The sequence below is a fragment of the Oreochromis niloticus genome, linkage group LG9 (assembly GCF_001858045.2).
Source record: "Oreochromis niloticus isolate F11D_XX linkage group LG9, O_niloticus_UMD_NMBU, whole genome shotgun sequence".
NCBI classification, from domain to species: domain Eukaryota; kingdom Metazoa; phylum Chordata; class Actinopteri; order Cichliformes; family Cichlidae; genus Oreochromis; species Oreochromis niloticus.
In genome coordinates, this window is record NC_031974.2 from 22,882,146 (window position 1) to 22,910,011 (window position 27,866).

Below are 27,866 nucleotides of genomic sequence, written 5' to 3' on the forward strand. Positions count from 1 at the left end.
GGACCTCAACAGCTACAGGCCGGTGGCTCTGACATCCCACCTGATGAAGACCCTGGAGCGGCTGGTCCTGGCTCAGCTTTGGCGCCTGGCGAGCTCATCACTGGACCCACTTCAGTTTGCCTACCAACCTGGCATTGGAGCGGATGATGCCGTCATTCACCTCCTACATCGTTCCCTCACTCACCTGGAGACCACTGGGAGCACTGTGAGAATCATGTTCTTTGATTTCTCCAGTGCCTTCAACACTATTCTTCCCTCGGTCCTGAAGGACAAGCTGGAGAACTCTGGAGTGGACCATCACCTCACTACCTGGATTTTGGACTACCTCACCAACCGACCACAGTGTGTGAGGACTCAGGGCTGTGTGTCGGACAGGGTCGTCTGCAGTACGGGGGCCCCACAGGGAACGGTTCTGGCTCCGTTCCTCTTCACCATCTACACTGCAGACTTCTCCCACAACTCCACCCAGTGCTTCCTGCAGAAGTTCTCTGATGACTCTGCAATAGTCGGCCTCATCACTGATGGGGACGACAAGGAGTACAGAGGACTGACTCAGGACTTTGTGGACTGGTGCCAGCTGAACTACCTCCAGATCAATGCCAGTAAAACCAAGGAGCTGGTGGTAGACTTCCGCAGGCACAAACATCCTCCACTGCAACCACTGAACATCCAAGGTATGGACATTGAGGCTGTGGACAGCTACAGGTACCTTGGTGTTCATCTGAACAACAAACTGGACTGGACTCATAACTCAGACGCCCTCTACAGGAAAGGGCAGAGCAGGCTGTACCTGCTGCGGAGACTCAGGTCGTTTGGAGTGGAGGGCCCACTCCTGAAGACCTTCTATGACTGTGTGGTGGCCTCAGCCATCTTCTATGGTGTGGTCTGCTGGGGCGGCAGCATCTCTGCTGGGGACAGGAAGAGACTGAACAGGCTGATCAGAAGGGCCAGCTCTGTTCTAGGATGCCCTCTGGACCCAGTGGAGGTGGTGAGTGACAGGAGAATGGCGGCTAAGCTGTCATCCCTGTTGGACAACATCTCCCACCCCATGGATGAGACTGTGACAGCACTGAGCAGCTCCTTCAGTGGGAGACTGCGGCACCCACGGTGTGGGACGGAGAGATTTTGCAGGTCTTTCCTCCCCACTGCTGTCAGACTCCACAATAAAGACTTTTGCAGCTGATCAAACACACAAACCCACACATGTGCAATAAGACTGCTATATGTGCAATTCTTCTTCTGACGAAGTTGTGTTTTTGTATTTTCCTACTCAGTTGTATATAGTATTTGTATTTCCATTTTATTCTATTGTATATATTATTCTATTCTATTTTATTCTATTGTATATGGTATTTTATTTTATTTTATTTTATTGTATTTTATTGCTTTCCAGTGTTTTCTAATTTCTGCTACATAACTTTGCACTTTGCTGTAACAAAACAAATTTCCCACCTGTGGGACTAATAAAGGTCATCTTATCTTATCTTATCTTATCTTATCTTATCTTATCTTATCTTATCTTATCAACCCAAACATAACACCAACACTAACAGCAGCTACAGCTAACAAGCAACCATGTCCCATTCCAGACAAATCTGGCGAATAAGCGGTATGAATGTAGTCACGTGGTTTGTAATAATGCATTTTTGGTTTGCTTGGAGTTCACTTGGAGTCTTCTCTGTGTGAAAAGAAACCAAAGCATGAGTATAAGCTACAGGTTGACAAACTCATTAACTGATTTGGAGCAGAGTAAACGAACTGTAGGTGTAAAACGCCCTTAGGGAAAATGACACCAGTTGTTCAGTTTTTGTGGTTCAGTTGAGCCTCTAATTGCGCATTAAAATAAACATAGCCTCATTAGTGTCCACAGCAAGCTGTTATATGTAGGCTATCACTGTGGAATGGCTTGTCAGAACTGAAAATGAGAGGACAATTGAGGAGTCCAGGAACACCGAGTGTAATTCTACTACTTGGATTCCCAAGTTTAAGCCTATCACAAAGTTCATGCATGACTGTCCTAAGAATTCTGTAAACTGTGCAACCAAATTTGTGGAAAAGACTGAAAATCCATAAAAACAGACATAAAAGAAAAAGATGGAACACAGAATTGCGAGTTGTTGATACCAAATTAGTCGCCCTATTCATTCTTGTGTCTCGAATCTGACTGAAATGAAGTGGATGCAAGGACTATGATCTCTCCCTTCTCTCTGGTCATTTGCAAGCTTCACTTATCTTCCCCTGAGTGATTTCATTTGGCTTTGAGTGGCTTTGAGAGGAGAATAGCACCAGATGAGGCCGACTTAAAAACCAGGTTTCTCAAAATTTCCTCTCCCTCTTATGGATATTAAGTGCCGTGATCTCAAACAAGCGAGGCTCTCCCAAGTCACTGCAAACGGTGAAAAGCTGGAGCCTATATTTCTGTTTTACGCAAAGAAAGAAGAAAAGAAAGCGCTAGAGACAGGGAGAGCAGGAGATCCAGTATAAAAACAATAAGCTCTTTCCTTTCAATCTGAGCTTTCCTGGTAATTAGGTTTGCCTAAAAGATGGGGAGACTGAATGGAAGATGATGGAGAGAGGAAAAGAACAGGCCTTTATTTTTAAGGGAGGGCGGTACAGCAGCTCAAGAATAACAGCCCGCCGTTTTCTCCTTAAGTGCTCTCTTGTTTGATTACCCCCTCCTCCACTTCTCTTCCTGGCTACAAGCAGGGTGTGCATTCCTGTAGCTTTTTGGTTTCGACAGAGGGTCTGAGCCACAGGGGGCAACGTGCATGCATCTGTGTACCTACAACCCAGAGTATATGCACGCACTCATGCCTGTGCATGCATACCCAAAAACGTGACCGTACGTCCATAAAGTTTTCTGTTTTCACCCACGCGGCCAAGTTACAGACCATATTCCATCTTCAAAACACACAGTGGCACCATCAAATGAGTCACCCCTTTCATCTGCTTCTACTGCTCTCAGTTACTGCAGCTTCCGCCTTGCCTAATGGATTTTCAAATGCAGGTACACGATTTCTTTCAAGACTTGACAGGCATTTTCCTTTGTGTTTAGAGATGAGGATCAGGCCCTGAGTGGTTCGCTGTGACGGTGTTGTTGAAAGATTCCGCATACAGAGTAGAAGCATTTTCCCTGAACTTGTTTGAAAAGGCCAAATGTGAGACTTGTACATGTATTTTTCAACATGTGGCCAAACAAAATGAGCTAAAAGCAACTGAAATACTATCATTCTCCTGTGTTCAGGGCTTTGTATTTGTTCGTTCTGGGGTGTGTTCTCACATTGAGCGTATACTACTTTGTGAGTCAGAATGGGTTACTGCAATGGACTGTTTTAGATCTCAGGACAGAGCTGAGAGCCCATCCCAAAAACATACAATTTGGCATAAAAAAATGAAAAAGCACAAAACATATTAAGAAACCCCAACAAAGGCCTCTCTATAAAAATTTAAAATCAGCCAGTGCAGCTTATTTTTCTGCTTTTAAACAGGACTGCTGCCATTTGTGAAAATAAATAGAGCTGCAGCTCATTAATTAGATCCAAAAAGTAACGACTGTTTAGAATTTTCCACTTAGCTTAACTACAGTGAAAACCAGTATGTCCAATTTGTACATGCATTAGACTTGAGAGTGCAGACATGCCGCCGCCATCATTGACTGTGAATGTATAGGATGAAGCCATTATGGTCAGCATCAGATAAGCTGTGACAAGCTGACTCGAGGTGCCAAACTCGTGTTCTAACCTGGATGTAATTAACTCTGATTTCCAACTGCCCTCTCTGAGCCAGAAAGGCAATGTCTTCTAATTAACTAGAGAGCACTGACAGCCTGGTGCCACCTCCATTTGGTCCCCACTTGAAACAAGTGCCATGTCCTGAGGGTTCCTGTCAGACCTAGTGCTCTGTGAACGGTGTGACATGTCCCTTCATGTCTCCATTCATCCCCCTCGCTAGCTCTCTCTCCCCCTCTCTCTCTCTTTCCTGACAACTATTTTCTTCTAATCATGCTCAGGAAACCAGAATGTGTTTGGCTGAAGGGGGAAACAGTCTGCGTCTATTGTACGTGCGTGTGTGTGTGTGTAATGAAGAGATGGAGACAGCGGAAGAGGTAGAGTGAGAGAGAGAGGAGGAATGACCAAGTGAGCAAATGAGCGTCAGAGAAAAGGAGAGAGAGATGTTCATAAGTCATCTTTTCTGTGTCGCCATACACTGTGCTTCATTATCTGCCTGGCCTGGAGAGTGATGTCTTCCTAAACCGGCACTGGAGCCAGCGGCCTGCCTCCACCACATCCACACTTACTGCAGCGTGCACCATGAAACCACACAGACGCACACATATAGGTGGAGGCAATTTGAATCCTTAGAGCTTCTTAATGAACGCAAACCAAGAAAGTTGCCATACAATATACATTTGATGAAACGAGGACAAAAAGCAGGGGGCTGTCACCTTTGAACTGGAGCTTACAAAAAGAAAATGCATGTAGATGTCCATGAAACATGAACACGAAACTAATGAAATAAACAGATTTTTTCAAAATTCCATTAATTATAAAAAGGGTAATATGAGTTAATCCAGAACAAAGCTCAAAGAGAGATTGTTCAAGGTTTTTATGAAGCTAGAGGGGGAAAGAGATTACAGTGAGACTGACAGTGGTGTTTTGGGGCTCGTTTAAAGGGAAGTCTGGTATTAAAACAGCATTTACATAAAGTTCAGCCGCTGAGTGAATGCCTGTAAAGCTTTCAGAGCCTTTTTAGATTCCTGATCTGCTCCAGTTTAATAAATTCAGCTTTGAGAGAACTGACTAAGTAAGAGTTTTTAGCTGCATGTGTTCTCCACTGCTACGCTTCGAAAACGTGCACATTTCATAGATTTACAACTTATCAGCCATCACAAAACAATCCCTTTGTATTTCGCTGACAAACTGTATATAAAGGATAGACTTCGCTATCGTGCTGTCACACTTATTTTGAAACCTAAAGCTGAGCATTTAGGCCATCGCCATCTTTGTTCTTTGAAACCTTATGATAACTGAGGGATGGATCTGACTGAGAAACCGAGAGACTCTGCTAGCTCATGCACTTGCAACCTGTGAAGTACAAGATCTAAAGCATACACTGACTTTTCTTTTTTTAAGAGATCCATAATTTACTAAATAAAAATCACATGATATCAAATAATACATTAAATGGATATTGTATTATATTAAGACTTCTATACAGTCAGATTTCTTTTTGCATCCAGAAGAGTCACCTACCAGCTACCTGCAACCACTAAACTGCTTATACTGCTAAATGATATCTCTAATCAGAAAATTTCACAACAAAAAGTCAAGGCATTTAGGTATGTAGACATGGTCAAGCTGATTCTGCTGAAAATTCACATTAAGCATTGGGAAATAAAAGCAAATGCCAGCATAGCCCACAAAGCTGAGCAGGTCAGCCATAAGCCAAAAAGCTGTCGTGGGGCCCTGGACAGCAACTGACAAGATTATCAGTGCCAGACTAGCCTGTGATCTACTGGTGTTTTCATTAACTCTCTGGGGTTTACACAAAGTAATCATTTGGCTGTCCGGACAAAAACGACTAGCTGATAGCAGAGGTAAACAAGACAGGGAACAACACTGTCCAGAGCACACCGGACAATGTTGGCTAAGAAAGAACAAGAAACTAAGGCCACAATGGGCCAACAACAGGGGGGGGTCACCAAACTGAACAATGAAAGTTCTTATGAGTTTCAGTCTCTGCTGCAGCGTTCAGATGATAGAGTCAGAATTTGGAAGCATGGATTCATTTTGTCTTATATCAACAATTCAGGCTGCGGGTGGTGGTGTTATGTTGTGGAATTTCTTGGCACACTTCATCCCCCCTTTGGTAGGTTTGCATTTCCAGTAGGAATGCTGATGACGAGTTAATAGCTGAAAACAATTCATAACTGCAAGATCAGTAAAGCCCAGACTTTGCTGTTGGTTTGTTTTTTTTGTACTTTATTCCACTTTTACGGTTAATAAGAAGAAGTATTTTTGACTTGACTTTGGCTGATGTTTGCACAGGTTTTTTAAAAAGGATGTTTGCCATTGTTTGACCAATCAGCACTTAATATTTGGACCAATTACCATTTCTTTGAAGGAGAAACTAAAAAAACAATCTTAAAACTAAATTCTAAGAACTTTTATACACATAAAAGGGACGTACTTCCTCCAGTAGTTGTCAGAAGTTTGAATCCCCTTCAGCCTCAAAGCACCTGAGGTGCAAGTGGAACGTGAGCAAAGATCCAATATGGATACAAAGTATAAAATCTGACATTGAGCAGTAGTGCAGTCTGGTATCTCCTAGCTGCTTTTCAAATAAAACAAAAATCTTTAAGCCACTCAACCACAGTTTAGATGCTTTTGAATCCAACATGCTTTTTTAAAACCCTCCCATAAACCTTGGGCAGCCTGTAATTTTCTCCACTTTTGTAACACAGAGCAAACTGACATTGCATTTTAAATTTAGCGGAAAGACTTTTGTCCTTCTCTGACAGCTGACTCCTGAAGTCCCCTCAATTACCCTTCACTAAACCTGGATTTACAGAAAGACATTTGTCACAAAACTGCAAAAACATCTTTCCAGAGCAAAAAGTATTTAGTGCGTTATGCTAAATCTCTGTGCCACGCCACAGGATCCATCTAGTACTTTGAGGTGCATCATAACCAGCCTAATTGGACAGGTGTTTGCAAGCCATTATGATACTAAACCGTTGTGTCAGTAGAAGAGCCCAAAAACAGCACGATACCCCCAAAGACCTGCTGAAGGATTAATGCAGCGGTTTAGATGGGAGGGAAGGCTTTTACGTGTCAGAGTTGAGAGAAATTAAGATGGGGGAGAGAGAAACACAGAAAGAAAGAGATTAAAGAAGAGCAGCACTCACAGTGTGAGGTAAGCCACAGTCATCTCTTGTCAACCACCCCTGGTGGGAGTATGTACCCCACACGGAGAAACAGAGACAGACATTAGCACTCCACTCAACCTCAAATGCCTCTTATTTATGGAAAAAAAACACGCAGTAAACAGCAGCAAACTAACACTTGCTCCTTTCTGTAATTGTACCCCATCAAAACGGGGACGCAAAATAACTCTTTTAAAGTAATTGCAAAAACACTAATATATTAACTGTAAAATTATATTATTATTTGCAGTTGTGCAGGTTTCATCTGACAGCATAAAGTTTTTAATAACAATATAGAGCCTCAGTTGAGCAATAGACACATTGCCCTGTGTTTCATTAGAGCCTACAAGTCAGGCCTAAAATAATACCAGAGTCAACCTGAAAGGGTGAAAGGTCAACTAGAAGATCAATGTTCTTCCCAAGGGTTATAAGCTTATCAGAGTACACAAATACACACTGGCAAACACACACACACACACACACGCACACACACACACACACACACACACACACACACAAAAGGCTTTCTTCACCTGTTATTGGATGAGGCGCACAAGCCTGGGGTGAGGCACTCAATGAATAGATCCTTATTGATTCCAGCTAAACGGTATGTACTGCAGGGCCAATTCAACCTCTCGACAACTCACTCATGCTACATCTACCCTACGAGCAACTAACCCCTACCGTGAACACACAAACACCAGAGCTGCAATCTTTAATGCACTGCACGCACGTACACGCGGCGCAAACTCTCTCCCCACCACTCCAAGCTCTCTCCTAAATGACCTCATGAAGTAGGGTGAGGCTCTTCACACATCTACCAACAGTGGTGGAAACTGAGCAAAATATCCCCTCATTGATCGCTTGACAGCACCCAAAGGTCAACAAGGCAGCGTTCGCAGCAGGCTGAATGGCCCCCATCAGATCCTGTTTGCAACCGATGAGATGGTGAGAAACTCTGTGGATTTGAATGAGATTAGCTAAAAGCTGGTGAGCAATTTTCAAGCACCGGAGAGAGAGGTTTTTCCCTTTTGTTCCATTTTTTCCTGACTCGTGCCTGGTTTGTTTGTAAAAGTGTTCGTGTTTTTCGCCACAAACGAGTTCTAGTAACTGACAGATTTTCTTGTAACAGGATGATTCAAAATTCAAAATTTGTTTTACCTAGATGATATATTACAAACTATGAAATAGTAAAACTATTTAACTAAATATATTATTGAATATTACTATTATTATTATTATTTAAATTAAGTATATTAGAAAACCAGAGGAGCTTGATTTGCTAAAAATGAGAGCGCTAGGGTGCATGAACCCCAGGTTCCTACTACTGTTTGGGTTCCTAAAACAACAGCAACACAGCATGCAAGAAAATTAATTTATTACTAATTTATTTCATTCTTACCTAAATACATCTGTGATCTGGTGATGCTGCCATCACAATGACACTTGCACAGCAAACGGGAAGAGGCAGAGCAACGCGACGTAATCTCACAGCACCTCGAATCTGCAGTCAGACAAAGAGTGTGTCACAAAATAATGCGTTTCGAGATCGAAACACGAAATGTTACTTTTATTAACATGAAGGTTGGAAGAAGGGGAAGACTAATGAGCTTCTATAATCCAAAATATAATATATAAACATTCAGAAGAGAGAAAAGAGAGCAGTGTTAGTAATGTTACACCTACTTCAAATCAATTTACTGAAAACTAAGATTCAAAGTACTATTTTTCCAGTTTTGAGATGTCTGTTCGCAGCATAAGACATTTTTTTCCACCAAAACACCACTAACTCATTTTGTATTGCCTCGTCTGAATGAACCTTCCCCTGATTGCTTCAATCTTCTCACTAGTGCACATTCGACTTTCCGCTTGGCTCAAAAACAATAAAACACATGCTGGTTAAAGCAAATTTCAAGGTCAGGAAATTACCAAAATGTCAGAGTGCAGTCTACGCTGCCACCAATAAAATAGACCCCTTGTGTTTAAATATTCTGACTTGTTGCTAAATTTCTTCCTTGTACCTCTTGATGCCTTCTGCCATGTCGAACCTGGTCTGTGTGCACGCTTTTTGGAGGTGCGCTCATCCATCATTGATAACAAATTTAAAAAAAAATTCATCTGAATCCTAGGGATGGATTCCAGACTCTTCTATTCACACACTAACTTATTTTGTGTGTTTGCATGTAAATGAAGGCAAATATGAGCCATAACTGGTTGTTAGAGCACTATCTTATCATAAGTTTTTGCATTAATATCCTCTTAATTTCACAATAAGTAATGTATATATCTGTACATGCCCTGCACGTTGCTTTTATTCAGGTTTTGGCATTTAAATATTTTACAACTGATTCACATTTTTTTAAAGTATTTAGAATTCATGATTTTTTAAATTTCTGTGTGTCTATGTGTGTGTGTGTGTGACTATATGCTGGGACATCGGGGCATTCTGTGTTTTCATGTTATGTGTGCCACTAGGGTAATTAGGAAAAGGAAGGAAAGAGTGATCAAAGTGAGCACTTTCCACCCTCCGTTTCAGTTCTGATAGGAGTGTGTGCCTGCATGCATGTGTGTCTACATATGTGTGCATGCTTGTGTGATGTACACTATGAGGCTTTGATGCTGTAAGCTCTGCCGGTTAATGTACTACGGATAAAAATACTACACCATGTAATCTGGCATTTATCCCTAGAGAGCAGAAGCCCAAAATATGACACATGTCAAGAGGAAGGAAAGGGGAGAAGAACGAGTGCAAGCAGGGGGAGAAGAGGAGGAATAAAGGAGGTAAGAGACCAAGAGCCTGTGTTTCTTCTTCTACCCTGAGATGATTTAAAGGCTGACATTTCTAAGACATGCGCAAACTCTTCTCAGTAATTATTTGAAATTAATTCAGGACTATGAGAGAATAGAGACAACAAAGATGTACAGATTCCTCAAATACAAATGTGCATAGTTGGTGCACCAAGGGGTTTATACATCTCTTTGTCTCTGGGCCAAACTAGGGACAAATTTGGGTATAATGCTTCATCCAAAACCTCCATTTACTTTAACACTAAGCTTGGGGAACATGGCCACCATATTTTCAAGGTGGTGCTTCTTTTTTTCTCTTTTTTTTATACTAAATAGGCAAAACATTTGGAAGTTGGTTATTGTTGCTGTTTTGTTTACATCCTTCACTTGTCCAGCGCACTTGAAATCAAATGGAGTTGTGTTTGACCAGGTAATATAAAACTTTTCTAACCCCTGCTCTATACGAACAAGTGGTGAGGATTATATATGTTATGATATATAACCTGTAACATGTGGTAATGAAATACCAACAAGAAGGTAGCTTACCGAGCATTCAGTCAGATATATTGTTGAGTCAAACAATTTTCAGACATGGTAAGATTCCACTTCTGCGCTATTTCTATCTTCCACATTATAAGCAAGGATGCCAGCTCCTCATGGCAACACATTCACAAGTCATATGCAATGAGAATCTGAAGCGCAGGATATTTTCTGGGCGCAATTAGTACAAACTGAGATTCCTTTAGACGCTTACCTGAGTATTGCTGCTGACCTCCACAGTCACCACATCTCTCTGTGGCAGAGCACCTTTGGGATGTGGTGGATTAGGAGATTCACATCATGGATGTGCTGCCAAAAAATCTGCACCAACTGTGTGGCATCATGTCAACTGGATGAAGTTTTTTGAGGAATGTTTCCAGCAACTTGTTAATTCTTTGCCACAAACATTTATGATACTTGTTAAGGCAAAAAGGAGTCCAACTTGGTATTAAGCAAGGTGTACCTAATAAAGTGCACAGTGCGTGTATAATAATGTATGGATTCAAGTTAAAAGTGTTCTAATTTTTCTGCAGTTACTGTCTTCAGCTGCATTTCTGATTTTAATAAAAAGCAACACATTTGTGCATAAACACACCATGAAGACAAACATCGGTGCTATACTGTCCACTAGCGCAGGATGCTATACTTACTGGCATAGGCCACATGCTGTTTTGGGAAGACAACATTCAATTTCAGTGCAGACAGACACGAGTGTGTGTGGGGGTTTTTTCAGCAGTCCACACTGACAGTGAAGAATCTACAAAACACCAGGAAACCTTTCACAGCGAGCCATGCTGCAGGATATTCTCACACACAAAAAAGTGGCTATTAGCCCGTTCATTTAAGGCACAGCCCAGCTAGTCTGCTAGAAATATATTCAAGACTAAAACCTCTGGCAGATACATCATTATATTTGTACTTAATAGCAAATATAAGTATAAGTAGCTTATATATAAGTCAAAAATAGCATGGCAACAATCTAGCTAACCATGAGTCCCATGGAGTTTACATAGAGCACAGCAGATGTCATTTACTTTGGTTTTCATTGCAGCAGGATGTTCTTTTTAGCCAATCAAGTACAATCAAGTAAAAAGTAGCTAATGACACGACCTAACATAACTTCCATCACTGGAACCTTTTATTTTCTAAAACATGTCATTCACAATGAAAGCAGCTAGCAACGTGAAGCAATGACCTCTTTAAAGCCTTTAACCTTGCAGGAAGTAAAAGAAGGGGGGACATACAAAACGCAAAAAGTTTCAAAATTAATACAAAACTAATCACAGACACTCACTTTTCCCATATTAGAATATCCTGTGATTAATAAAGTAGTCTGATTCTGATTTTGATTAAATGTCCAGAGTTAAGAAGAAAGAGTGGATTGACATATTTTGGGAAAATAGCATTGGCAGTTTCAAGAATAAAGGAGAATAAAGTCAATATCATTTCTGATAGCAAGCTAAAATACAAACCATAGGATTACTATATATCTCTAAGTTAATGTATCCCCCTGTTTGGGCCTGTTTGAAACTCATCAGCATTTAGGGTGGTGTCTTCTTCTTCTTCTATCTGTTCCCTTTAGCGATCACCCATCCCTAGCATCCTCCTCTGTCACACCAATCATCCTTCACTACATCCACAAACCTTCATCTTTTCCTCCTTCTTGTTTTTGTCCAGAGCATCTACTATCTGTTCTCTGCACATCTTCAAATCATATTGTCTCTCTTGTGCCCCAGAATTATTTTTGGTTGAAGGAGGTGTATGAAAAGTTGCCTGCTTTTCATACAAATGTAATAGTAGTTCATCTATCTCTTAACAAGAAAGAAAATTAGCACATTTAAATAACACTATTTTACTTATTTTATACAAAAAATAGACCTACTTAAAAGAATTTTAGCAATCCTATTTGTTACTACTTTTTTCTTTTCCTTTTATAAAGTCTGCTGGAACCATTACATCAATTTCTTTCACACTCATTGAGATTCTCATTGAGAAGGGCAGAATAGGCAGGACTATGCTTCCAAATGGTGGCAGGCAAATAAATGAGTTTGGAGGTCTATCTTACCTAAGATGGAGGGGACAAGCCTTAATGAAGAGGGAAATGAGCGAACAAGTGTGTCAGCGAATGAGACAGCTGTTTGAGGCAGCAAGTGTGTGCCTGAGCAAACAAGGGAGGGAGCGAGAGAGCCTCCACAGCGCTACCAATCAGGGATGGGAGAAGCAGATAGTTACAGGTAGGTGTGAAAACCATACGTCAGTGGGCCCTAATTGAGCGCTTCTCCTTCATTCTGCACTTGCTACTGACACATCGCCCCTGGGCCTATTGGGAGAACACCAGCTTTCCCTCACATAGAAAACGAGAGCGGCGGATGATACGAGGAGCAGAGGATGGTGTTTGTCATTTTTCCTTCTCTGGGTTCTCGCACCCCGGCCCTCGTGACTCACTGTAAGGCAGGTGTTTCTCTAACTTTTGAAGAAAAGAAGTTCCCAACTCAGCTTTCTCTTAAACACTGCAAATGGCTGTAATATAAATGTTAGAGGTAGAGTGGCACACTTGTGACAAAGAGCGACTGGTCAGAAGTATGCCACCTGAAAACCCAAGTCCCAGAGTGCACTGGGCAGTACTGGCAGGAACCTCAGCATGTATTAAAAGATCATTTTCAGATAATGCAGCATTTTTTGCACAAGCCACAAGTTCATAATAGAGCCCTAAATATTGAACTCAGTGACATCCCTTACTAATCTGAATGAAAATTAAAGTATTGTAGTAATAGCTGTCACCTTATTTATGCCATAATTCACCTTTGCCAAGCATTTGTCAAGTATTTCTTTGTCGTCACAGGTTAGAACACCAGTGGGGGAAAAAATCCTCTTTGAACTGTTATTTGGTTACACAACCATAGCATAAGAGTTCACAGTTCTTGGGGTGATCACAGGTTTGCAGGGGCAGTCTGTTCAATAAATATATCAATATTTGGTGCCACTGTATTGATATTTGATTCGATAGTAAAGATTTCTGCATTTTACCCACCAAAAATTAATTGGCCATCTAAGTCCTGCTGTTGCATCTAGTTACCAAAATAAAAATTAAAAACAAAATGAAATGGGACTGTCTTCTTTGAATTCTTTAATCTAGTGGAAACCTAGTCAGTAAAATATCGACACAAATTGAAACATTTCCTACTCAGTTATGTCTGGATCTAGTTCCCTAAAAGTCTTTCAAGGCTGCCAGCAAAACCTAGATTGCCTAAAACAAGCAGCTAGTTACTACTTAATATAAATAAATAAATAAAAGATTAACAATATAAAAAGAAAATGCCTGAATAAAACGTGATTTGTTAATATTGTGTTAAAAACTATTACATTACAATTTATTTACATAAAATAATATAATTTTGACAAAGGTACTTTATTTCACAGTAAAAATAAAGGCTTGGTTTTCGAAATTTTTCTTGTTGATTGTTTATTCCTCTATTGGGGAACCATTTAAATGCTTTATGGCCAATTACAGATTACTGTGATACAAATAAATAAATAAGCCTGACAGCTTGAGCCATTTCTTTCCTGCTTCCCATCACACTTCAGAGGAAATGCCCCTTTTTTTCCTGCCTCTCCTGCAGGGGTCGCTGTTAACCCATATTAAATGCAAATTAACTGATAATTCTTTTAACTCAAAAAACATTAAAAACATTAGACATTAAAAAGAAAGCAATCCAAACTAGATTATTATTACTTTTAGTTTTTTTTATTTTGCCTCTCAAAATGTAGAATTAACAACCTTCTCTTCCTCCATGCATCACCCCACATTGATGCTTATATAGTATTTTCATTGAGGTTTAAACTAGACAAATTATATATAGGTAAGAACATGTAAAATTCAAATTAATGGGAAAAAAGTACTGTGTGGTGTGTTCCCAACTTTCTGTAGTTGTAGATTGTAAGTAGAAATGAAGTGGAAGGAGGGTGCACTCGCTTTCATTCAGTCAAACTTTGGTTTGGCTGGGAGGTAAGGTTGATTTAAACCACAGAATTCAGCAGATTATTATCAGGAAAATGTTAAGGGGAAATTAAAATTGGTAGCTGGCGAGTCTAAACTGTGTTTTAGACACGATAATGAGGTTTAATAAGTACCTAGGAGTATGTTTTTAAAAAGTACAGGATATTAATGGATTGCTTTCATTTCAAATTCAAATCATTTCTATACGTTTCCATCAATTCTCAACTCTGGAATAAAGGCTGTGGAATGCAAATGCTGAAAACATCCAAAAAACGGATTTTTATCAGGCCATTTTGGCAATGAGAAGCAGGTGGAGTGCAGAGTAAGGTTGAAGAGGTGTGTGCAGATACACACTCACGCAGCCACACACCCACACACACACATATAAAGCGCTTTGTTCCCTCGGGTAGACCATGGAGCCGTCAAAACCACTCTGATTTTGAATTAGCTCTGATTGGCTGTCATTGCAGTGTGCCCCACACAGCTGAGACCACTCAAAACCACACACACACAAACACACACTTTTGTGGTTTGGGCATCATGTTTCACTAAACTGCTGAGTTCTCTGGGCTGTAACTAGGGCTGTTTTAAGAGCTGTGGTTGAGTATAAATGTGCGTGTGTGTGTGTGTGTGTCTATGACTGCAGAGAATGTGTGTATGCAATGTATTCAAATTTTCTGATAGTGGGGGTGTATGTGGACATGTTGTTATGCCTCTTGAGCTCTGGATATTCTGTGAGGTGTTACACTAGGACATTTCAGGCTGCAACATTTGTTTAAAAAGTTATATCTTTATCTATATATTTGCTAATATACCACAACATACGTTATATTTTTATTCTGTTCTCAGAAACATTTGGCTCAGTCCTGTCCATGTTGCAAGCATTTTAGTATCCAATTGGTTTGGTGTGACCCGTATGAAAATTTTGTGAGAAAGTCCCCATAGTGTCAGAAATGAACAATGGATGAATGTGTTATTTTACTTATATGGTGCTAAAGAACAATTGTTTGGCACCACCTTAACATTCAAACCAAAAATTCCAGAGCATTTCTCTTAAAAAATATAACCAAATATTTAATTAAGAGATTATGCAGGTTTGCATAAATGCCTCTCTGACACCACAAGTATGCATGCTAAGTAAAATTCGGGTCCAAAACAAGCAGGTCCGCCCGCTTCCAAAGGGATGCCTCGGTGCCAGAAAAGACTTGCGTGGTTAAATTCACAGGGGTTCACTAGTTTGCTAGCTCAGTGTGAGTTGGCTGTAAATCCAACATGCCCACTTGTCTGAATATAAAATCAAAATGTGTCTCAGTAAGCAGCGTTCTTGTTCTGAAACTGGAGTTGGTGGGAGCAGCAAAAATGAGCAGCCAGTGGGAAGTATTAGAAAAAAAAAATCAAGATATTAAGACCAAAGCTGGGTTCCATCTATAAATGCCTCAGGATCAAGTTTCTCTGTGAACAACAGCCCATTTATCCAAAAGTGTGGTTAAAAACAGAGCTGCACAAGAAGAAGAAGAAAAATGCAGTAGCACACACACATTTCTGTTTGGTTGTATGTACTTGTATTTACTTTGTAGTTTCAATTCATTTATATTTTATATTTTTTATTAATAAAAAGAAAGTGATATCATTGAAATTAGGTCTGAAAAGTAGTTTAAGACTGGAGTGTATCAATTTATCACTATCTGAAATGAAACATGACTGGCACAGGATAATGTTCCTAATGGGCTTATTCCTTATTGGTGGTACATTAGTACCATCTAGTGGTAATATACATAACTGCACATACTTTAAGTACTTTTTGCACTATTTTGTACTGTTTTCCACACACACAAAAAGAAAACGAAAATGTATGGTTGAACTCTGAAGTCTGAGCCTGCTACAAGGAAAGTGTCTGCACCAGCGGGCGTTGTGATATCACAGCTGCACAAGAGTGATTTGAAAACTTAACACTTGCAGTTTTTCAAAGAGGAAAGAAAGATTAAATTCACAGACAGGTAAATATACACTTATAGGGCACTGGAGATTTTTTTTTTTAAGTGAGTCCTTTGTTTAATTCCCTGCTGTTTATGTGAGTCTCCTCATTCTCACTGTCTAACAAAAGGCATTTAAAGCGACTTTAACTGAACATCAGAGCTCAAGTTCAGCTGAAGCTTCAACAAAACATTTTATTTATGACTGGAATCATTGTAAATATAGAGTATAAAGGCACATCAACTAAGTCCTGGGAAAATCGGATAGTGAGGGAACATCAGTTAGTAGTAAGCACCAATAAGAGTTGGTAGTTAAAAATCTGCTATTCAGTATGCCTTCCTTGCAGTGGGCAAGAGAGGGAGACTACCAAAATAAAAGAGTCCTCTTTTAAGAGTTAGCATTAGCATTGTTGTTGGTTGAAACCATAGACAATAACACTTAACACTAATAACAACAACAATAACACTACTAATTTATACTGTAAAATTGGGAATTTTAGATGGAGTTCTATAGAGACTGACTCCCTTTTGGAGCCCCATCAACTGCTACCATAGAGGAACTACAGTTTTTCCCACATTAGTGTTCATTTTTTTTATAGTTCTTGAGGTTGCCCCTGGAGACACATGGAGCAGGGTGATCACACCAACCAGTGCCTCATTTTGCATTAAAAAAGACAGATATTGCCATGGGGCAACACTTGCATTTAAATGAACGTGGTTAAACCCTTGTTGCACTGTGTGGCCCAACACATCAGGCTAAATATATGACTTCTAGCCAGAAATCATAAGCCAGCAGAGCATTAACAATTTAGAAGAGCCTGAGGCATGCATTCAATTCACAACTAAGGACTTTATTAAAACGAAAATAATATGTCAATAAAAACACAAGTAAAATATTAAAAACAACAATAATAGCCACATAGTTTATGGTTTGAAACAGTCTTGACTATTATAGAATGGCATTTGTACATGAGAACCACTAGAGGTCACTGTTTACAACGTTTTTAATCGAGCTTAGTTGAACTTGGTTTAACTGAAATGAAAGTAGCCATTAAGGCAAATGCTTGCTCCTGCCCTGGGAAAAAAAATTATCAGGAACATTTATTGACAATAAATCATCCTAACCACTGTTGCTCCATAGATGGTTGCGTGTATGTGTTAGCTGCCACAGACATATTAAACTCTGGTCTCTGTGCTGTTAACCTCTGAGCACTACAGAGTGCAGCACAGTGTAAGGTGAAAAAATGAAAAGAACAAAAAAGAAAGAAAAAATGGCATTGTGCTTTGTTTAGTTTTTCAGTCTTACTCAGTTTCATAGCTGCAAGTTAATATCTACTATAGTCAAAAGGTCTTGGGAACAGAGACCATTAGTGCTGTCGAGAATACACTTTTGGCAATTCGGTAATTAAATTCAGCATAATATAGCTAGCTATTCTGAGACTTTTAAATTTTCCACCCTTATTTCTGCTGTTCCTGACAAGATTTTATTTCCCTGCCAAGACAAAAGCTGAGTCAGAGGCATGTGATTACTGCCAGGATATTGAGTTGAAGTAAGCTGACCAGTACTGGATATGATCTACACTCCTCTCTGTTGCTGTCTGTGTAATTACTGTATGTCATTACCTTTTCATCTTCTCTCCCTCCCACCATCCCTCCCAATTTTTGCTTTGTTTGTGGTTTTTCTATGCTCTTATTTTCTCCCTTTCATTCAGCATAACTGGTGGAGGCACTTGGCTGGCCGCCCTTACTGTGGTTCTGCTGGAGGTTTCTTATTGTTCAAAGGGAGGGTTTTTTTCCTCTTCCCACAGAAGCAAAATGCTTGCTATATCATCAGGTTTCAATGTATGACATCTAAAGTTCTTTTACTTACGATGATAAAGTGCCCTGATACGTTGTTGTGAATTGGCACCATATAAATAAAACGTAACTGAACTGAATTGGGGGGAAAATGAAAATACATTTAGACAGTTTAGTTGGACGATCATTTATTGTAGCTATTTAACTTGTGCACAAAATAATCTGCATTGTCAATTAAAATTGGTACGTTGCCTTTAAAAAATAGGAAAATCCACATCGGAAGACTTCAGTTCTAGCAAGTCAATGCAGAAAGTCAGCAAGTGAATGCATTTAGGCATTTGGACATGGTTATGATCAAGATAAAGATAAAATCAAGAATCAAAGAAACAAATCAAAGGGGAAGAAAGTGACGTAAGTGACTTAGGTGACAGAGAATGTCCAGACTGCTTCACGCTAATAGTGCAACAGTAACTCAAATAGCAACTCATTACAACCAAGATATGCAGAAGAGCATCTCTGAATGCACAACACATCAAACCTTGAATCAGATGGACAACAGCAGAAGAAGACCCCACCGGGTGCCACTCCTGTTGGGTAAGATGAGGAAGATGAGGCCACAATTCACAAAAGCTCACTAAATTTTTTTGTTGTGATTTCTTTGACTACTCGGTTAGGTTTAGGATAACTTTTCACACCTCATATAGTAGCAAATGAAATACATAAGTTACTTGTACTGTGTATGTTTATTGTATAAAGGTTTGTCAAAAATCACAAACAAATCCGTGCAAAAATATTGAGTTTTTTTCCCATATCTGTCCATATCTGAAAATGTTGTTTAGTTGTATTAAAACAATCAACTATTTAAAAATGAACCCTGCAAATACATTGTTTCCAATTGACCAATTGAATCGACCAGTATGTCAACATCATGAACAAAGTATTAATTTGTTCATGGTGTTGACAAACTGATATTTTCTTCTTCGTCTTTTGGATCATTTTCCGTGGAGCCCTCTGGTTGCCTTGCAGCTCCTATTTGTTTTGCCACTGCTCTTTCAGTATTTGAATGCCTTTGTCATGCAAACATTCGCTTTTGTCAAACAAAATCATCCCATCTACATTGTCTAGTCATTGTTCACGGTTAAAATTGAAACAAAATGCTATAGACAATTGATCATCAAGAATCAGAGTTCAAAGCCATTTTTTCAAGAAGCACAAGGTATGAAAAACAACGACTTTCGTTAAAATAAAACCTTTTTATATTGAAGCTGCAACACGAACAAAAACCAAGTTCAAAAAGTCAAAATAAGGAGGTTAGCAGTCTAAGCCCCGCCCTCCCGCAGCTCTCTCCTCTCTGTTTTAAGCTCCTCCCACCAGATGAGCGGGAAGGATGGCACACATTCATAGTTTAATGGTCACTGCTGTATTTTGGTTTCACAGGATTGAAAAAGTCACTTTAGCAGGTTAAAGATGTGCCAACACATCTGCATTGATAGCCTTTATACTACTTTACACCGTTCACCTGTTGTTTTTAGAAAAGACGTGATTGCTCAACATTTCTACTCATAGGCTAGATCTTCTAAGCCCTAAAAACTGACCCCAGATGAGGTGCAGGAGTCTACTTCCCTCTCAGACCACTTCAATAACAATATGCTGAAAGGTTATGACGGATTCTTTAATGATGCCAGCTCCAGCTTCAACTGCTAAACTAGAACTGAATGCTAATTGTGCCATTATTGTGAATCAAGTATCTGATTTCACTCTGTGAAGCAACATTTTTTCCCAAAGGTCTGTGGGCTTGTTTAAGACATGGCAGTTTCAAATCAGCTGACCAGAGAATGCCCACTGCAATGGAGGTCTGCTCACATTTCAAAACAGCGCCTGTCTTTCCACTCAGCTGTTTTTGAACCGGATTGAGAAGTATTCTTCCAGTCTTTCAGTGTTACACTTCAACATACTGCCAGTCAGTGGGGTCACGGGGAGAGCATTCAGTTCATTTAACAAGTCACGGCTCTATTTTTATTCCATAACCTAGGAGGTTAAGTCTGCGAACAAGCTCTGTGAGACAAACATGTAACATATGTCCTGTGTGTAACAGGAATACATTAAACTTAAAATGTAGAAGGAATACTTCCAAAAGCTTTCATTAAGGATGTGAAAGTTTGGCCATTTCTGTTCTGCATTTGGTAAAAGGAATGTAGAAAAAGAAAGCAGCCAAATATCTTTAAAGATATTTGGGGGTGAAGGGGGGTGGTGGGTTGGTTTGTTTTATTTATTTGTTTTTTTGGTGGTACAACTTGAGATTGAGCAACAATCACAGATCCTGATTCATTCTGATGGTAAGAAAGGGCAGTAAAACTCTCAGGCTTTTATCTTTAACAGTTTTCGACATGTTCATGTTCGATTATGGCAGTAGATTTCACTGTGCCAAAAAGTTGCCTGGAAGTGGGTGGATGGACCATTTCACAAAAAATACATCTTTAAAATTATTTTATATATGAAGACGGTCGAGTAGAAATCGAGTAGAAGGCTTGTGATGATTTGAGATGGAAGGACGGAGCTGTGTTCTTGATACAATCATCGGATCAGTTCCACACTGTTGCATTTCATCTGTTTGTGTTTTATTAATAGTCAGTTGGAATATTTTTATGCTTTCAGATGAGCATGGCCTCTGTTCACTTTTTAAGTTGGTCCCATGACTTAAACAGTGGCTGCTTTGTCTTTGGGCAAGCTTTATTTACTGATGTCGGTAAGTCTAAATGTATATATATGTCTAAATGTGTTCATGTTGTCATTCAGAAAACAGGGAGCTGTGTGTACTAACAACGCCATTCATGGCTGGTTTATGCTTTCCTGATAAAATCACAATCCTAAACATACATTACCTGCCAACAGTTCCAATATTACTCTGCTAAAGAGGACCCATCATTCATCTGTAAAGAGTTCCTGCTGCAAACAATATGAGACAGTTTTCCAAGAGAATGACTAATACTATTGTCACCAATTACATGGAAACAGTTTCTTAATTTCTGATGACACCGTAAACCGCATAAATATGAGGTCATCTAGACCATGGGATACTTATCAGAGACAATCCAGAAGATTACAGAAATTATCCTCTATAATGTGTAGACAGATCTCAAACTTAAACACTATTATTCAAACCAGGAGAGGGCACACTTTAACAACATATCAGAGATTATGTTTTTTCCCAATATCGCTATATCCGTATTTTCAAACAGAACTTACTTTTTTAACCAAACCTTTCCCATAATAATCATCGATTCTTGTCACTACATTAATTTGTTGGTCATCTGAAATTGCTTGGAGGTAAGATACACATTAAAGAAAGTGATGTTAGGAAAATGTAATAGTGCTGTCTTACTGAATTACTCAGAAAGGCAGGAAGTAATCAACTTTCATATTACACACAAATTAGGTATGACACAGTCATTAGAGTCTTGTATACTGGACAAATTAGTCAAAGATGTCATGCTTAATTAATAACCACAGGTGCGAGGTCTTTCCTGTTAAGGTGACTTGAACAAGGAAGTCGTTCAACAAAAATAAAAACCGGTCGGGTTGCTCTTTGTTTGAAATACCTTTGACTTGTAAACATTCAGATATGCTGGCAACTGAGCTGTAACAAGGGACGTTAGAGCCGCTGAGTATACTCAAGACAAAAGATGGCAGGAAACCTCAAAAGATCTTTTAATTTTCTAGCACTTTTTTCTTTTTTTAGTGTCGCATGTTTTGCGCTGGTTTTATTCTATTCCAGAAGAAACTTTATGGCTATTGTTCCTGAGACACATATTTTGACACTAGGAAACAAAACATTTTCAGGGATAGTAAAGGAGCGTGTCGCGAAGCTGCTTGCGAAGAGGATCGAAGCCTCAAACAAAAGCAGTGAGATGGCACGGATACCATCTGCTGTCAACATAACTTTGGGCCCCTGCCCTGACAACCCTCCAGATCTCGTAGGTCCGCTCCTCATTGAGTTTGATTTCAGACGGACTTGGGAATATGTGAGAAAGGAAGTCAGTCCTTCGCTTCAAAAAGGAGGAAGGTTCAAGCCAAAAGACTGTGTTGCAAAGCAGAAGGTAGGTGAATGACTTGAGAAGAAGAGAAGAAAGAAGGAAAACAACAACCGATAGCAACTTGCATTTAAGGGAAAAAGTTTCCTTAAATTTACTATTTATGTAATGATTTATTTGTTTGTTTGTTCATTTTTACATGTTTTTTGTACTGTTTTTCATAGTTGTATTTTCAATACTTAAACAAGTGTAAATGATCAAATAAAACCTGATTTTACCCATCCAAAAGAGAAATTAAAGGTAGTATATAAGAATAAAATGGTATCATATAAATCATATAATGGTTAACTCACTCGCAGATTTCTTTATTTGGCTTCATTCATTTGATTCCGTATCATTTGAAATAAACTCTGAAAAGACTTCATGCTTTTTTAAGCTTTTAAAGATAACTTCTCATATACATGCTAATATTAAACATAGTCACTTTTAAATAATGAGGTCTGTCATTGTATGCACGTAAAAGCTAAAAGCATAAGCTTCAGAAAGCTACAAACATTCAATTTCAGACAATTCTTTCTACGGTTGGATCCCAATGACCCTAATATGGTCATTTCAAGCAAATACACCTGTGGAATTGCTTTTCAAAACCTATTTGCAAGGAGCTGCCAGTCAAAAGAAAGCAGTCTTGAAGGGAAGCAAACCAGAGCTAGAGAGAGGATGAACTGTCGCCTAGTATGAGATCAAACTTAATCATGCAAAGCTACTCTGGAAGTCCAAAAATCAAATTATTGGTGAATCGTGGGCTAATTTTTCAAATGTTAAAGTAAAAGTTACTGTCATGTCTTTAGGTGGCAATCATCATCCCATTCCGGAATCGGCATGAGCACTTGAAGCACTGGCTTTATTACCTGCATCCTATACTGAAGCGACAGCTTGTGGACTATGGAGTCTATGTCATCAACCAGGATGGAGAAGGAGTCTTCAATCGGGCTAAACTGATGAATGTAGGATATGTCGAAGCGCTCAAGGAATATGATTATGACTGCTTTCTCTTCTCTGACGTAGACCTGGTTCCCCTAAATGACCGTAACCTCTACAGATGTTTTGACAATCCACGACACTTGGCTATAGGCATGGACAAATTTAATTTCAACTTACCCTATAAGACCTTCTTTGGTGGGGTCGCTTCATTTTCCAAACATCAGTACTTGAAAATTAATGGGTTCCCAAACACTTACTGGGGTTGGGGTGGTGAGGACGATGATATCTACAAACGAATAATCTTCCGTAGAATGCAGGTTTCTCGACCTGACTTACTGACAGGCAGGTACAGGATGATCAGACATCAAAGAGACGAGCACAACGATCCAAATCCAAAGAATCCTGATAAACTCTTTCGAACACGATGGACCATGAATGCGGATGGCATTAATTCCCTCAAATACACAGTAAAGAACATTGAGAAGGATATCTTGTACACTTTTATCACTGTAGATATCGGCTCTCCTGAATGATCCGCATGGATGCAATTTAACTCTCTTGGGCGGCTGTTCTTTAGTAATTCATTGGTGTTTTGATCTCAGAACTGAACAAGTGACAACTTCGTTATTGGTCGACTTATGTTCTTAAAATCTCTGTGAATCCAATTTGCCCTAAAAATAAATAAATAAATAATTAATATACGTATCCACTCCAACAAAAAGGAAAAACTTGACATTTTTGACTTGTTGTGAATAACTTGCAATCAAATTAGAAACAGATCTTAAAGGTGTATCTCTAAATAAATAAACCTTCACACTATAAAATAAAACTTAATAGTGCAGCATATGACATGACACTACAAGGCAGGGAAATTGGTCAAAGGTGGCGACAAGTATCAAAATTGATACACAAACTTTTTTATGGTTACTTTTTTTGATTAAACCCCACTAGCCTTCTGAAAACTGCAACTCAACTGCATATATGTTGTTGCAATTATTTTGTCTCACTTGAAACAAAGAAGCCGTGAAGATGTTTTTAGCATCTAAAAGCATACTCAATCAAAAGTAAGACCTCTGAAGCTGCTAGTGTTCGATGTTCTGTAGTGAAACAGCTGTTAACTTTAGATGGAAATGATGGCCAAACTGGAAAATGTCGAAATTCTGAATATTCAAGCAACTCATTTTTTTTTCTTTTTGTATTGGCTGCACCAGGACAAACATGGAAATTCCAGAGCTCGTTTCTATTTCATTTCGCTCATGGTATTTCACCAGAAGCAGCTTAATACACCACTCATTACATACACTATCTACAGCCATTTTTTCCTTTCTTTTTATTTTTTTTTTCAAGAAGTTTCATTGCACTATTTTAAAATGTTGTTTCTCAGAGGCCTTAAATGCACTGATTTCCTCAAAATACCTTGCAAAATACTAACTGCAACAGAAAGAATAATTTTCTGCCAGTAACATTTTTTAATGGAGGTTTATGAAAATAGTCGATAGTAAAAAATAACGTGTTCTTAAAAATATGGGGAAAACCCTGCATGTTTGTGAAAACAACCAGCTTTATGTTTTTGTGCAATTTGCGACACAAAAAGGTTCAGACAATGGTAAGCTGTAACAATAACTGAAGGACGCACTATTGTATAAACTACTGGAGCTAACATTTGATTGGTTAGCAACCTGCAACCATAAACTGTACATTGCAGAGGCACACAGTGCTATTCAGGGCTTAGTAACAGATCAATAAAATACCAGTTTTCCATGCCAAAACTGAAGCACAAACTTCTTGCACAGGCCATATTTTCAGATAATCCCATTAAAAGTGCCATAAGAAGCACCAACGGACAAACAAGTCAGTGACTCCACTTAGAGGAGATAAGGACACTAAAACTGCTGTCTCAGATGAATGAATGAATGAATGAATTCAGTTCAGTTCAAATCAAAGTTATTTATAGAGCACCCATCATATTATTTATATATTTTTTAATATGGGAGTATAAGTAGATTAATTCCAACACTGGCTTTATTTTTCAGCCTCAGGAGTTGCCATTTGGCACCAACAGAGGCAGCTATGGCCGCTATGTCTGCTCAATGTTTGTGCTTTTAGTGTCTCTTTAGAGCATTTGGATTTCAATTATTTGACAAGTAAGACTGTATACTATGGAGTTTATTTTCATCATAAAATGACATGACATCCAGATGGTAGAGTCAGAATTTCAATTCATAAACAACATAAAAGCATGGATCCATTCGACCTTGTGTCCTATTCAGGCAGCTAGCGGTGGTGTAATGGTGTGGGATATTTTCTTAGCACACTTAGGGACAAGAAAGATTTCGGCAATATTTTTAAAATATTTTTTCTCTAATATTTTTATCGGGGAAAACGATTATCATTTAATCACCATAGCCTACCTGAGTGTTATAGCTGACTATGGTCATTCCATTTCCCAGAAATATAGCACACCATGTCACACAGTTCATATTCTGTCTAACCAGTTTCTTGAGCATAACAATGCATTTTCTGTGCTCACATGCCTCGACAAGCACTAATTCAACAGAACACCTTTGGCATGTAGTTGAACAGGAGATTTCCATCACTACTGTACAACTGACAAATTTACCGCAACAGTGTGTTGGCATAGGTCATTATGGATCAAAACCTCTGAATGTTGCCAGCTCTTTATTGAATTTATGAAACCAGTATTAAGGAACTTCTGAACGCAAAAGGGAAACCAACCTGGTTCTACCAAGGTGTATCCAATAAATTGACTCTATGCACCTGCTGAACCCATTTTGACGTGGGTATTTGAAGGAACTGAACTGTTCTGAGTTATTTTTATATGCCTGTTGATATATATATATGTATATATATATATATACATATATACATGAAAGCGAACAAATGGGCTGCTGCCAGTGCTTGTAGTGCAGCGGACCTTCAATTTACCCATCAGCCCAAAAGTGCACCAGTCTGGTATGCCAGATTACCAGTCCACTCCTGTTCACATGTACTTGAACTTCACATGTTCACATAAACTTGAGTGACATCCCATTCATCTTACAGCTATAACAGCTTCAATTCTTCTGGGAAGGTTTTCCACAGGTTTAGACATGTGCTTATGGGAATTTTTGACCATTCTTCCAGAAGCACATTTGTGAGGTCAGACACTGATGTTGGATGAAATACCGGTGTCCTGGCAACTGCCACACCCAGACTCGTCCATAAGATTGCCAGGTGGAGAAGCGTGATTCGTCACTCGAGAGAACGCGTCTTCACTGCTCTAGAGTCCAGTGACGACACGCTTTACATTACTGCTAAGGCTCAGATGTGGCTGCTCTCTACGCACTGTTGTTGAGCTAATCTGAAGGCCATGTGAAGTTTGGTCTGTAGTGACTGACTCTGCAGAAAGTTGGCGACCTTTGCACACTTTGTGCCTCAGCATCTGCTAACCCCACTCTGTGATTTTACATGGCCTACTACTTCATGGCTGAGTTGCTGTCGTTCCCAGTCACTTCAGTTTTGTTATATTATCACCAACTGTTGACTGTTGAATATTTATTAGTGAGGAAATTTCACGACTGGACTTGTTGTACAGGCGGCAGCCTATCACAGAACTACACTGGAATTCACTGAACTTTTGAGAGCGACCCATCCTCTTAGAGATGTTTGTAGAAGCAGTCTATATGTCTACCAATAACACTTAAGTACAGCTATACATGTCTAGATATATCTATGGATTCACTACGTTAGACTGATTATTTTAATGTGGTCATCATATTGTATATTATATTATATATTATATTCATGCTTTTATGGAAATTCATTTTGAGAATTGAGTTAGTATAAGATGGTAATCTCAGTAAAGTTTCAGCACAAACTCAGTTTAGTATAATTTTGAATTCTATATTGAGTAAAAATTTCAAATCTTTGTACTTTGTATTGCTGTGTCTGACCTTACATTTTAATATTCTCAATATTTATCTTGTGATCCATAATTAAATTTTGAATCATTTTGCTTCATGCAGTCGTTTTCAGTTTGCAAGTTAATTAAATTTTCCGTTTTATCATTTCAAAGCAGAATTTATCACTCTAGAGGAGCACATGCAGTTTTTAGAAATAACTTACTGGTGTCATAACCATGTGATGCTTAACATTGTTTGGTATCCAGGACTGTCTGGCGTCCTGAGGATTAAACTAGACTTACACATTCTGAAGGTTACAGCTTTACTAGCGTCATACTGTACTGGATCTTCTCGTCTTTACGGTGTACCAAACAGACGTCAAAATCTTCACTCTTCATGAATTATTAATAAAAGGAAGATTACACAATTGTGCCCTGGGATGAACTGTAGTGTCACTCAAAAGGCAGACGGAAAAGTGAAGAGGGACAGAGGACAAAATGACACTAACACCTGTGAAAAGGCGAAAAATAGTAGTGAGAGGAAGCTTCACATGGGGATGCAAAGTTGAAATCCAGTGATGCAAAGATGTGTTGTGTTTAGAGGGTGTGTGCTGAAGGTCACACACATTCAAATTTACTGCATTTCCATTTTTCTAAAGGCTTCACTTGGTGTTTTATTGAAGGGTGTTTACACTTGAAGTGTTGCTACTGAGTAAGTGTGCATAGATTTGAAAAAACAAACTGCTGAATTCAAATCTATGACATCTGACATTTGCACGAGCACCATCAACATGTAGGTTAGTGTGTGTGTGTCTTTGTATGCATTTTTTACTGCACCACTTCAACTCCAATCACATCTTTCACACAGTGTGTCAGCACCCACCCCCCAAACAGGCTCCCATCCTCCTTCCTGCCCAGCCCCCTCTTTTTATTG

The 27,866-nt window shown here is 39.2% G+C and overlaps 1 protein-coding gene across 1 annotated transcript; it reads left to right on the forward strand.

The window, feature by feature from the left end:
• The first annotated feature begins 21,294 nt into the window (after positions 1–21,294).
• LOC100691259 (beta-1,4-galactosyltransferase 1) lies at positions 21,295–27,055 on the forward strand. Its single transcript, XM_003443596.5, has 2 exons — positions 21,295–22,116; positions 22,899–27,055. Exons 1-2 carry the CDS (start codon positions 21,703–21,705, stop codon positions 23,562–23,564), a joined length of 1,080 nt encoding a protein of 359 aa, XP_003443644.1. The 5' UTR covers positions 21,295–21,702; the 3' UTR covers positions 23,565–27,055.
• The last annotated feature ends 811 nt before the right edge of the window (positions 27,056–27,866 follow it).

What these genes read in the sequence shown, in the direction of transcription:
- LOC100691259 (XM_003443596.5), top strand. Translation starts at nt 21,703, where the DNA reads ATGGCAGGAAACCTCAAAAGATCTTTTAATTTTCTAGCACTTTTTTCT. An exon ending in ACTGTGTTGCAAAGCAGAAG is followed by an intron (nt 22,117 to 22,898) that starts GTAGGTGAATGA and finishes TCATGTCTTTAG; the next exon opens with GTGGCAATCATCATCCCATT.